General features: G+C 44.0%; 1 protein-coding gene across 1 annotated transcript in view; it reads right to left on the reverse strand.

The window, feature by feature from the left end:
- mcu (mitochondrial calcium uniporter) overlaps window positions 1-14,057 on the reverse strand; it is a 55,791-nt gene that overhangs the window by 18,377 nt on the left and 23,357 nt on the right. Inside the window, exon 2 of the mRNA XM_083988387.1 lies at window positions 12,615-12,728. Coding sequence (XP_083844513.1) covers window positions 12,615-12,728 — 114 coding nt within the window. The remainder of the gene's footprint in view (window positions 1-12,614; window positions 12,729-14,057) is intronic.

The raw sequence follows: 14,057 nt of genomic DNA on the forward strand, positions 1-14,057 counted from the left end.
TTTTATCAAAATCCACACTGAATAAAATATCATGTTCACAGCGCACGCATTAGTACTAGGTCATCACCAATTTATCTCTCATCTGTGATGCTGAAGGGCTCAGGATGCTCTACTTTCTCTCTCTCTCTCCTGCTTCATCTCATCTTGCATCGCTACCATAATCTGACCCCCCAGTTATTTTCGGGCAAAAAACCAAATATACAAACTTTGTACCTTGTAAATCATCTAACCGTGGTAAATTAACATATTTATCCTGCTTACAAAACAGGTTTGAACAGCGTAAGATGGTTCTTTAGAATTTAATCAGAAAAGTACTCAATAGATTCATCTATAATTAAAGGACTTCTCTGGTAACTCCTGCAAGTTTAAAGCTGGCCATACATCCTTCCCTTATTCCTTTATAGAGTCTTACTTTTGAAAGAGTTGCGTCTTACATCCGGTTATCAGTGTTCGCCTTCCAGTTAATTTAAGTTTCGAGTATCTTAAAAAGGTACAAAGCTTTAGGGTTTTTTTTCAGTTGAGGTACTGACTAATTAAATGTCAGCTGAGACAACAAATGCAGGAAAACTCAACATTAAATGTCAAATTTGAATTTCAAGGCAGCTGGGCAGTTATTAAATTCAATTATAGGTGATTCTTTTGTGGCATTTCTTTTAAGCTTTTAGTAAAAGATGAGGACGGTGAAGTGACATTTGTTTGAACAATAAGCCAGACCAGAAGGGACACTCTACTTTAACCTCCAAGTGTTTAAACTATCAACCTGGACAGGGAGAATATGGTGGGTCTGTGTTCCCTGTCGAAGTACTGTCATAATCTTATCATTTGTAAGAACTATTAATAATGCACTCCCTGCATACCGAGAACCCTAGGAGGAACTGAAGATGTAATGATTGCATCTTGTAAGTGAATAAGACAAGCTGCTTCCATAAATGGTCAAGAAGCGGCTGGCAGAGTGCATGTTTCATTTCCCCGATGCAGAGCTGACCCCGGACGCTTGTGTCTCTGCTCTCCGAGAGCATGCGAGGTGACATTCAGAGTAAAGTATCTCACACTACTATGAATTCCTCCCGAAGCAGCAGCTGTTATTTATGGAGCAGGAGCCTGGGAAAGACCAACTTTGACGGCGCTCTCCCATCAGGTCGCCTCTCTCTTGGCCTTCTGCTGCTGGGTACGACTTGGACCTGGAGGACAAACGCTCTAAAGAAAGCACCGCTACAACGATCCTACGGAGCTCGGGATTCAGCTTTCAATCCGCAGCAACGCCTCGCGTGGACATGGTCCATGGAGTTGTGCTAGAAAAGTCTGAAAATCCACAGCATCGGAGAGCTCTGCCCTCTCAGCTGTGTCAGCGAGTCTGTTTTGAGTTTTCCTTTGCTGCGGTCCTCATGGACATATGGCACGCACACATGCCAGAGCTAGAAGTGGGCTAATGAATGAATGCAGACGCAGACTGGACCAGACACTGCTCGAAGGAGCTGTGGGGAGGCTGCATGCAGCACAACGACTGACTCATACAGAGCAGAGGCACACACAGCCCACTACATGTGGCCTTTGACGCACGTAGCGAGAGCTTTGAGTTACGGCCACAGATTTTTTCCAACTATGGTGATGATTTTCTAGTTGTAGCCTGGAGAGGGTGTGGTAGCAGCAACATACGCCTCCTGTTCGCAGTCAGCAGCTGTGTCTTCGACCTGCGAGGAGTTTCAGTGGGAGAGCATACAGAACATACACGGGGATTAACACTATCTGCCCGGCTGGAGGCTTCACAGCTAACACCCTGGTTCCTGGTGTCAGAGTTTTACATCTCCATCACTAAACTACATCTCTTCGATGTGCATGTATGATGAAGAAAAAGGGAAAAAAAAGAAACTAATACAAACACCTGAGCCCGTTGCTGTTTGTTTGAAATAGGAGTGGAAACTAAGCGTGGGAATGTTGCACATTTAAAGCCAAGAGTGGAGCAGTATAAATGCTCCTCCACATCAACTTTAAATCAATATTTACAGAACCCTGTCACACAGCAATAGTAAAAAGTATATTTATGGTTCCTTGACTTAAGACCAACTTCAGATCCTGACTGCTCTCCATACATAACACTGCACAGATCCCATCTGTCCATCAACTCTGATCTAATTTGTAATTTTGATTTGGTCCATCAAGCGGCATAAATGAGCAGCATAAATGTTTAAGACAAATGGAAATATGCACATGTCATAAAGACATTAGATGATGAGAGGAAATCCAATACATTGGTGCAATATAGCAGCTACACTGACTAATGATGACAGAGGAGGTTTGCACTCAGTGACTTTACAGGGAAGACAAAATGTTTTTGACTTTATAGTGCACAAAGGGATTTATGCATCATTAAGGCTTAGTTATGAGTGTGTGTGTGTATAGGATCAAAAACCCCCGACTTGAAAAGAATTGTGCAGACTCTCCATCTCACTTAATGAATGCAACATTTTTTGTCTCTATATATATGAAAAATCCTCATGTGAATTCAGCCTGATTAAGGCCTGAGCACTATAAAGAGAGAATGCAGAAGTAAAAACAGTAGTATATATATTTATTAATATTATTAATTATATTATATTTGGTGTTGTATTTAGCAGTACTTCACTTAACTCTTTACTATTTGATGCATAATACAGGTGCAAGTCCAATAAATTTATATTTATAACGAGCTGTTGGGACATCCTTAAATTTGTGATGTCACAAGAAGCAGTCACTACCCTCGGCCATTATACCCATCCACACCCACCATCCGATACCATAATAAAGTATGTAATTCATAGCCTGGATTTTGCATTTGGGTGTTGTGTGATATATTTTTACTCAAACACTCAGAAAGTCGATCAACATTTAGCAGACCAAAAGAAAGCCTCTCTTCTGACTGGCTTCCCAACCTGTTGTGGTTAGAGATGCAGAGAGAAGCCTGAGGGAAGAGACACTGAGACACAGCAGAAAAACACAGTGAAACGAAGCAGAAGTGTAGAACGTGGGGATCTGTGAGGCCCAGTCACACCGGCATTTAGCATCAAATTAAACTCTTCTGAACAGACGTCAGAGCTGCCGGAGCTCATCTCTGAGGGAACTGAGAGTCCAAAACAGAGGAAGCCAGTATAACTTAGAAGCTGTGTTGAACTTCCATTTTTACTTATTAACATAAACAGCCCCAATAAAAATAGGCATCATTTATTTCAACAGTTATGAGACAGAAGTAAAAAGGCTGAATAAACTGTGTGAGCAGTTATAGTGGCATGTTCCCTGCTAGCTTAGATTGCTCTATGTAGTTTTAAGTGGTCACCACGTCATACAAATGAACTAAAATCTTACAAAGACAGTCGGTCTGGGATTTTTTTTTTTCCCCTGTTGGGTCCTGTTTGTCAGCTTGTTAATAATAGCAAAAGCTTCACTGCAGGCCATTCACAACAGGCATCAAAAATTCACAAGTCGTGTGCCGTGGGGCGGTGTGTGGTGAGCGGCTCGCTCTCATACGGACTTTGGATGGCCGGCAGAAAGTGGGCCAGAGTCTGTGAACCGTCTATCGCTGTGGCCGCCACCTGCAAGGGCCGGGGGAATGGAAGTCACGGCGGTCAAATAAGCAGACGGCTGAGCTTTCACATCTCAAAGGGTTTCTGTGATGTGACCTCCCCCACTGCCCCCCCCCCCCCCCCCCCCCCCCCCCATTAGCTCCAGCGGGCAGTCACGACGAACCATCACCTGGACGTACAAGACCACACAAGACTGATTACGCCGAACAGTCTCAAGAAAAATCACCCGATATTAACGGCGGATCGGGCTGCGAGGCCGTCGGCGTCTTTGTTAAAGATTGCCCCCATCGTCTCATTTGGCCTCCAGCTCTCCCTTTCTTCTCTGCCCTTTAATCTCCCCTAAGTGACATTGTGACCTAAAATCGAAATGAGCTAGTCAGCCTCCCTAATGCTCTGACAATATAACGCGTCTCCACATCTCTCCGTCCTCCTGCTCCCCATTCACAATATCGTAATCCTCATCATCATTGTGCTGCCTTTTCCTCTGCGATTCCAGCTTCAATGTTATTTGATTCCACCCCCCAACCCCCCCTTACCCCCCCGCTATTGTTCCTTCCTATTTTCCTCTCTCCTTCACTGCAGGGTTCAGTCAAGCTTGGATGTTGGCAAATGAGCTCAGGCAAGGGCACCTAAGTCTCTCCATCATGGTACTCCCCACAGCGGGCTAACCTTACCGAGTGATTTGGGCTCATTTGAAGCATCTTCGGAAACATCTTCCCTTTTTGCAGTTAGAACAGATGGTAATAATGTGTAAATTAAGTTAATCTCAAAGGGCCACAATTACAATCACTACAAATTAGAGGTTTTAACAGCTTCAGTGTAACCGCTGTCTTTCTGAGAGCGGTACCTTGCAGCATCACCTCTGGCAAGCTGCCACACACAGCATGGCCCCAGTCTGAGCACTGGCGGAAACTGGAAGAAAGAACGTGTTCTGATGAATTATTACAGCCAATTTGTAATTTGGAGTATTAGTTTTACGTTTTCATATACACCAAAACTGGCTATAAGCCGATTTTTAACTCACCAATCAAAAACGATTGCAGAGGTGTGATGCCAACTGAACTCTTTTTCATTGCCAAAACAAACAACAAATGCCAGATATTAGTTTAATTTAGTGTAAAAGGAGCTTATTATAATGTTAAACATCAGCTCTTAATGTCATCTCCAACTTCTTACACATAAAGGTCGGTGCATTTCTGTAGACTTAGCACCCTGCAGATGTTCAACAGCGTCTCATTTCTACACCCACACATTATCTTGTCACAATGGGATCATAGCTGTAACACAGGTAGGGTGGAGCTCCCATGGCAACCATATACGAGGATGTGATTATGCTCCCGAGAACATTTTCAATGTATGTCAAAACAGGCTGAAGGGAAGTTATTCATATTTAGATTTCTCTGCTGCACAAACACAGGAGCTGCTTACATCAGTACATAACGCCTGGGCAGCACATTCCCATTACAGGAATTACCTGCTTCCATTTCACACCCCTGAGGTTGCCTGGAAATACATGTTTTGAGACTCGCCCCTTATCAATATATAAGACGTATAATCCCTGGAAATGACTTTAGGGTGGCCGTTCATCTGCTCAGCTTGGTGCTCCAGCTTTTTCCTCCCACAATCTGAAAACAGGTAGCTTAGGTTAACTAGCAACTCTAAACACCCTCAAGGTGTGAATGTGATTGTGAATGGTTGTTGGTGTGTATGTAGCCCTGTGTTCGACTGCTGCCAACCTGTTCAGGGTGTAGCCTGCAGTGACGGCCCTCTGGCTCTGTCAGATGCTGGGGGTGGAGTTAGCGTCACTGCACCAGTCCACCCACCCTCTCACTCCATCACTGGATTTCCCTCTTGCACTTTTTGGTTGTCCTGTTTTAGTTTGCACCCACAGTCTATGGTTTGCACCATAAACAATAAATCCACCCTCCAGTTCATATGTTTGCCTCTTTTATGTGAGTTAATGGGATTTGTTCTTTATTTCAAGTACAACTCTGTGGATTTCCTTCCTTTTGTTATGGCCAAAGAGCTGGGTCATGGAAAATTGGGGGCTGATCCGCCTTCACCCTGTGTCAGATGGGATTGGCTCCAATCCTCCGCCCCCACCGCTCCATCTCATCCTTGTCCTCCAATGATTAAAAAAGGTGCCAAAGAAGCAATTACGTCTTTCTTCATAACTAAAATCTGCAAAAGCTTATGATATTCCCGAGCCTTCATCACAGTTAAGTGCATAAAAGCTGGCATCATATAAATAAAGGTTGATTAATATGACACTTTTTATACCATTAATGCCCTGTCTAATGAGATTTTAGAAGATGGTTGATGACAGGGACAGTTTTATCTGCAAGGCTGTGAATTTCTGAATATCAGCAAAAAAAAATCTACAGGCACGTTTCCAACCCAACTTTTTAGCTGAAGCATCAACTCCCCGTGGCATCCACATCCACCAAGATTCACCCACATGCTGGTCGTATTACCACAATTCATGACTCAATCATGATTAAAAAGAAATAGCTATCATTTACTGGATCATGATTCAAACAAATTTCTTTACCCAAATAGATTTTTCTCCCCACATTCCTATTCTGAACATCACAAATTGATAAAATCAATTTGTATGAGGACCTGAATGAAGACTTAAAGTTAGTCCACCACCAGGTAGCAGTTCATCGTGAACTCCTGCTTGTTCTTTTAAGACTTTAACTTTTACACAGCGGTGAGGAGATGCTGAATATAGAGCAGGTTTCAGTCAATGAAGGATTTTTTTTTTTTTTTTAAGACGTGAACATCAATGGGTTTGTTCAAACTGACTGCTGAGGCTTTGGCAGAAAGACTCCTAAAAGAAAATCTACTTTCTTCATATTGACGTGTGAACAATCAGAAATTCAATGAGAACTCGTTTCATAAATGATTATAGCAAATTAACATTATACACAAATTAGTGGAGACTCTTTACACACTGTTTAACCACAGGTGGTGGTGATCCCACACACAACACACAACACTCTTAAACCTTCATCCTGAACGAAACGTGGCGCACAGACATGCACACAAACAGATCAATAATGTAATTAAGCACAGTGATGCTATCTCAGTCTTACAGGTAATTTTAAGCTTTACTAAGCCGACCGGTGTCTGCATGTCACACAGGAATGATCAATTTGATTTGAAGCCAATAATCTCAAGAACTTCTCAGTGTGGTTTCTTCGTGCAGAGTCTCCTCTCTAACGTGGAGTGGAATAGTTACTCTATCAGCTGACAAATGACACTTGAAACCTAATAACAGCTGGGATGACTCCTCTCACCCCGTAGGAGCTCTCAAATCAGACAATTACATAAACAGACAATTATATCAGACTGTAACCGCTGAGTTTATCAAAACTCTCGACACGTTCAGGTGGAACTGAATTATTTATGTTCCATCTATTTTAACAGTGGTGGCGCAATTTCACAAGCTAACAGATGCACATTGGAAAAACATACTGTGAAAGGGCCACGTAGCACAAGGGGAACACACCCTCCACTCCACACAAAGCCGTTCTCACACAACGCCGCCTGCGTGGAAACAATCCAGTGGAGTCGGTTGCATAACTTTGAATTGTTAATGGAGGTGTTTCACAACCCAAATGTCAGATGGCAGGGTGTGTTTGTGTGCGACAGGGCATGGTTATAATAACAGCCACTGGGGTTAAGGTTACGTTACAGTAGGCTGGCTTAGACTGTACTGACAAGTACAGTGAGTCTAACTTTGGAATTCGGTGCTTCAAAGGCATCGCATCCCCCTCACACACCATCTAAGACTAACATAAGAACAGTGAGAAAAAAGAAATATTGAAAAAGTTGATCTCAGTGAGTTTTGTCATATCTATTAATATTCTTTCTCTGACATTTGGGAGATAACAACGCTCTAAGTTTTGGAGCGATGTTGTGTAAAATCACCATTAAAAGTATGCTGGATTAATTATCAGCATTTCCTCTTTGCAAATGTGCCAGCGGATATCCAGACAATTATCACTGCACTTCTTTTGATCCTGGAGAAAACTCAACAATATGATGATCGTTATAAAGTTCTGGGGTTATAAGGAGTTGTTTTCCTAAGATGTTTATTCACAACAGATAATGATCCTCAAGAGGTGTTAAGTCACACTACATCTAAAAATATGTGAATAATGTCTCCTTGTTCAGTTGTGACTCAGAGAAGAAATCTGTGAGGAGTGGAGGGTGGTGCGCCACACACTTTGCGAACCCCTTTTAAAGTTTTAGCCTCCACAACCTGGTTTCAGTGAATGAAAACTGTGAAAAGGCAGAGTGTTATATGAACATATAAAAGAGGATTAGCTCCTGTATATCTGAATTGTTCAGATATAAAGAAACCAAACAACTTGACTAAAGCCTTTGGGGTTTTTTTGTTGCAAGCATCTCCATTGTCATTGCCACATTACACAACTGCACATAAATATAAATCAGATTTTAAAAGGTGAGCGGCGAGTAGGCTACAAATACTTTGTGACAACATTCAAACAAAATCCCTGTCTGAGCCCGATTGTGTGGGTGATGAGCTACAAGGTTGGACAACCCATCCCACACAGTTTACGGTCAATCAGTGTAAATGGATGGTATATGGCACAAAATCATGCTGACATGGTGCCATAAAAGAAGAGGAAGTGATTGAAACAGAAAGAGGAATAAACTCTGAACAAACTTTAAGAGGGATGGGGGTGGGGGGGGGGGGGGGGGGGTGCTTGCTAGTTGCTACTTCAGCTCTGCCAGTTCAATACATCATTTAAATAAAGAAACAACCTGCTCCATTGCACACCTGCATCCCTCACAAACCAGCTGCCATTGTTTGCAGAGGTTGGCTGCTTTCCAAACTTACCACACCACACACTGCCTGTACATTGAGCTTTCTGCATAAAGCCGCTGATTCTGCTCTTGAACTACACCCACCTGGAAGAGATTGGACAATGCGCGATTGCCCTTGTGAGTGTAGGTTGCTGACAAAACTCGCCCCACAAAAGATAGAAGAAAGAGCATTAAGCAGCTGAGACTGATGTTATTTCTTTACTGACCCATGTCTGCTCTGCTCTGCTCTTCAAGAGGGGCATTACAAGCCAGGCTAGGAAAAGGAGAGATCCCTTAGACATACGCAGGCTCAGTGAAGACATGAGTCAGGGAACAGGTTCAAAGTGCCTGTCAAGTCCGACTTTCTCAACGGCTCTGCAGACTGCCGTTGCATCACCATCGACGCCTCGGCTCGGCCGCCCTTCCCTTAAATCTTTACCGGCTCCCATAGCGATTCTTCCTTATTTCATTGAGCATCTTTTTTTCCCCCCCCTTCTATCTCATCTTCAAACCGTCCACGCATTTTTCCCCTGCAATTTATTCATGGACTAGCATGAACTGCGTGAATTGGGTAGTTTCCAGCCACTTGTGTCGCTCCCATTTAGATTTCCCTCTTCATGTGTCAGTGTGATATTTGACAACTTCTCCAAATTGCCACAGCTCCCATCTGTAGGAGCCGATTCGCAGATGGGTCGAGAGGTCCACGCATGAACGGCGCTGCTGAGAATAGCAAGTGTGTATGTGTGCGTGTGTGTGTGTGTGTGTGGGGAAGAGTGTGCAGCCGTGACCCATCAGGCCTTGTGGGAAGCTGCAGCTAAACTGATGGATGCCAGGGAACAACAGAGGGAGAGGGGAAGGGGAGGGAGGGAGTGCTGGCTTTGCCAAGTGGGAGACAAGTGTCTGTACTGCAGCAATGCAGGAGAAAAGGGAAATGGATGTCAATGAAATGAAAAAAAAGAGGGGGGGAAATTGAAGTGTTGGAGGAAAACAATGCAGTACACGAGTGGAAGACAGCGGAGTAAGCATGTATGGAGCCTGTTTGCAAGGCTGACAAGTTTATGCAACCTGGTTTTCGTTCTCTGTGAATTTCTGTTGGGTGTCACTGCTCTTGCTGATGTTCCCTCCTTCCGCTGCGGCTGTGACAATATCACCCTCAGACAACAAGCCCTGGCAAAGCAAACACCCTCTGAGCCTCCTATACGTCTCCTCCCTCCCTCGCCCTCTGAACAAACAGCTTTCCCCCCCGGAGGCCACGTGGCAGGGAGAGAGGGACACTCGGGACTATCGACTGGCACTCGGCTCGGTTGTTTCACCCCGGTGTAAACAAGGGCTTCCCATGCCTGATGCTTTTACTTCCCGGCAGCGAAGGTAATGTATACATTTCCTCTGTTCTCATTCACCCCCCCCCCCCCAAAAAAAAAAAAACTCCTGTCTGAGTGACCCTCTATAGTAAAATGTATGCAAAGTCAGAGGGAAGCCTCGGCTCATTTTTCACTGTACAATCACCACCCCCACCATGGTGTGTGTGTGTGTGTGTGTACAAACCACTCCTGGCCTTCTCTGTTTCACACAGTCCAACGACACATAAACACACCGGCCGACACAAACAAAGCACGGCGAAACATGCACTCGCTTGTATGCACAGTAGCGGCGCACACGCGTGCCGTGCACATACGCGCACAAAGAGAGACAAGGAGCTGAGCTAATGCACTGCTATGCACGGCAGAAGGGATTGCAAGCACTCAAGGAGCAAATATCCTGTTCTCATCATAAAATTTTCATCCAGTGCAAAGCCTGTTGGTGGGCCGAGTATATTTCCTGGTGACAAATATACACACTTAACCTTGGAGTGATCTTTTTAACATAATGCGCCTCCTTCGTTTAATTCTATCTGGACCTTTAGGCGCAGGAAGAGAGCTAAGAGTCGTGGTCTGACCAGAGCTAAGTTGGAGAGGAGACGAAGGACAAGGTGGCAGCGCCGAGGAGTCAGATCTTATGACCGGTCCTCATGTTCTGTTGGAAGGACGCTGATACACTGTCACTTTGCGCTGGGAACATTGCAACAGACTTGTACTAATCCTCATGTGGGAGCAGAGTAAATTCACACGAACGTGTAAAGACGTGGACTCTGACATTCGTGTGCACACATGCATACCAACTGTAATTATGATCTAAATAAGTGCAACATCGTCTATGCAAACTGTCTCACCTTAGAGGTTGTTGTAGTAGCTGCTCAGAGACAGACGGTCATATCACATGATCATCTACTGTACAGCCGAGTGCGGATGGTGAAACTCAACCTAGAGCCAGCAAGTCCTTAACGCAGAGGTTCTAAACACCTCTGAACTTACTCAAATTAAACCATAGACCCCTGAGGTATTTCTTTTAAATATTATATTGTAGAAAATGTTGAAACCCATGACCTTAGCAGTCATTCATGCCATCGTTTTGTAACTAATATCGGTGAAAATAAATTATTCCAATTTTTGCTCTGGACCTTCAGGACCCTGGACTCAACTTTTAGACCCATTGCATCAGAGACGCGAACGTCATCATGTGCTGATGAAGATCATGTGGTTTGATAAAAAGCACCCAAACAGCTAAAGGCCCAAAACTAAATGTATGTATAAACTGTAAAGCCTAAATTGAAACAGGTTAATAAAAATAATGTTGCACTATTAACAATAACTGTCAATAGATTCCAGTGAGATCAATGAGGACATGTATCATTAGTCACTGTTCTTCTGCATCTGCTATGCACCACGCGATTAACATCAGCACGGACACCAGCTTTGTGAAAAACAACAGATATGACCTTCAGTTATTTGTTGCAACGCACTTAATGCGGCACAACTCTGCAGAGCAAGACAACCAAACTGTTGCTGTCCTGCTCCACAGTGTGATTCACAAACAGATGGCAACACTCGATCAAATTTAGAACTGAGGAAGAAATTAACGCAAAGTTAATGTCACACTGGCAACAGGCACGTGCATAATAATACGCAGTCAGCCGTTATTTTGTCAAAAGACAAATTTCAATCTGAAAGCCCCACAAGGACCAGACAGTCTGGCAAGTGAATCAAACATCTGCAACTCAATTAAGTATATGATGATACCTTACGTGACTCTGGCTGCTATAAACTCTCCCCATGTGGCACTGAGTAGTATTTGCAATACTTTGTTGCATCCTTACTCAGCTATTACATTTCTATTTTGTTCACTCCCACACACTAACACACACACGGAGCAGTGTGTGTTAAAATGCCTTTTGATAACTTTCCCTTCACACCAAAGCAACACGTCACCGAGGCGGCTCGTTTTCTCCACGGCTACACACAGACTGCATTATTTGGATTCCAAAATCGCGTGAGTGTCAACGTGTGGATCCGCAGGCTCGATTTAACTTCAACCGGCTTCATACGGCGGCGCACACTGCTTCATGTGCAACAGTAAAATCAAGGAGACGACAGCAGAGAGGAGGCTGAGGCTTTGAACAGAGGGCTTTTTGAATACATTTGAATAGATTTCTCCTGGTAATGGTTTCATCAAAGGGCTGCTGTCCAGTGACCTCATCAACCTTCAAAGCACAGTCTGCTAAGCAGGCCCTGCATGTTAATTGCTGGTAAACTGAAAATAATAGACAAAATAACAGGTTAGTCTTAATCAAAACATGAACAAGTGGCGAGGGATCCCTGGGATTTGGATGATGACAGTTTATTAGATAAACACATCTAATCTGAAACTGCCAACAGGGAACATTTTTGCGCCGAATGTGGGCATTAGCAGACTTTTATTCTCGCAGCATTCAGAAGATCACAAGGGAATAAAGTAAAACTCAAATTCTTAGAGTAGTTGGCAGCTTCTTAAGGTGAAATGACGTAGGGTAGAGCAGCTGCCAATACCGCAGAGGGCCGATATCGATCCGATATCTCCAACAATCTGAAATTTGGCTTCATAATGACACAACGATTTCCTGAGTGACTTTTCCAAATGCATTTAAAGACTGCACCGGGCGTCACGAAGCGCTGACGATGCTCATGCTCACTTCTATTAGTACATAAAGAAGCTCCGGAGGCATATGCTGTCCACATTAATGAGCCAGACATGTACACACACAACAGACAAGTATGGATTTTGTTTGGATGCTGTATGGAACAGAAATCAATAATGTACAAAATGGGATAATCTATGTTTTTAAATGTAGGCGGACGCACTAACCTGTGGAGACAGGGCAGTGGGAGGCTGGGTGAAGAGTGTGGAGTGGGCTGCTGACCGTAGGCCATGTGCTCTCCTGACAGTCTGACGGGTGAAAGGAGCAGACAGTACATCCTGCTGGAGAGAAAAAAGACACAAACAGACACGAGCGTCAAGTTGGCGAACCGAGCATCATCATTAGTTCAAAGCGGAAGCAGTGTGTTTGGGATAATCACAGCACAAAATGGGAAAAGGCAAAAAAAAAACTCACGCTATTTTCCAAACAGCCGTCGTCAGGACCTAAAGTGCATTACTACCAGCCAAAAAAGAGGCTTAAAATAATGAGGCGTGAAAGTGGTAGCTGTGTTTCTTTTTATGTTTCTGTTCCCATCATGGGCCAGTTTCAAAAGCGCCATGCAGTCGATGCTGATCGTGGACGTCAGAGGGAATATCATGAGAAACTTCCCATGGGGGGGGGGGGGGGGGGGGGGCTCTGCTGCTGCGGCCGTCAATCACAGATCAAAGAAATGACCGGCCTACAGCTGCTGTAGTGCACACCTCAACCAGGATTAGCACAGGACTAGGCACGAGAGAAAAGGCAAAAAGAATACTGTTGCTTTGACGTGTGTGGATCGGAGCTTTTGTGTGTTTGTTTGGGGGGAAAGAAAGGTTTTCAGCTTTGTGTGCATGTGTGTGTGTGTGTGTGTGTGTGTGTGTGTGTGTGTGTGTGTGTGTGTGTGTGTGTGTGTGTGTGTGTGTGTGTGTGTGTGTGTGTGTGTGTGTGTGTGTGTGTAGGCAGGCGTATAGCACAGGGTCACAGTAGACTGGAATGACTAAAATACTTTCACCTTCAAAGTCAGCGCATGCACTCTGTTCCCTGCATGCCTCCCAGCACTGAGGAAAGATTAGATGGGAGATAAAGTGGGACGCTCTTCCATTATAAACACGGAGAGCACCTTGACTGTAAACAGTAACAAGTGCACCCCCATAAACTCATATCAGACCCAAACTACTGTATGTGGACTTGTTCACCCTCCCAGGAGGGGGCTGACCACTGACACTTTAACAATACCAGCTGCTGGATACTTTTAACACTCCACAAACCTGCTGTGGGCCTCCTACAGTAAGCAATTACCAGCAGAAAGGTCAGGCGTGAAGCTTGTATTTCTAAAGCCATCCACCTTCACCAGTAGATTTAAGAGGCAATGCTGAAAAATGAAATAGTTAAGACTTGATTTACTAAGATCGCAAACAAGACGTGCTTAACTGAGTTTTGAGAATGTATGGGAGGCAGCAGGTGTTTACTAAGTAGTGGGAATCACCAGAGGGCCCACAATATGATTTTATTATGAAACTTAAGCCCCAGTATATTATCACGAAACTTAAGCCACAGGAAAACATGTTGCGATTCCCTGAGCATAACAATAACATATTGTGGTGTAATTGTGAATTATGAGCTTTTTGTAT

Source organism: Trachurus trachurus (assembly GCF_905171665.1).
Source record: "Trachurus trachurus genome assembly, chromosome: 15".
Lineage (NCBI taxonomy): Eukaryota > Metazoa > Chordata > Actinopteri > Carangiformes > Carangidae > Trachurus > Trachurus trachurus.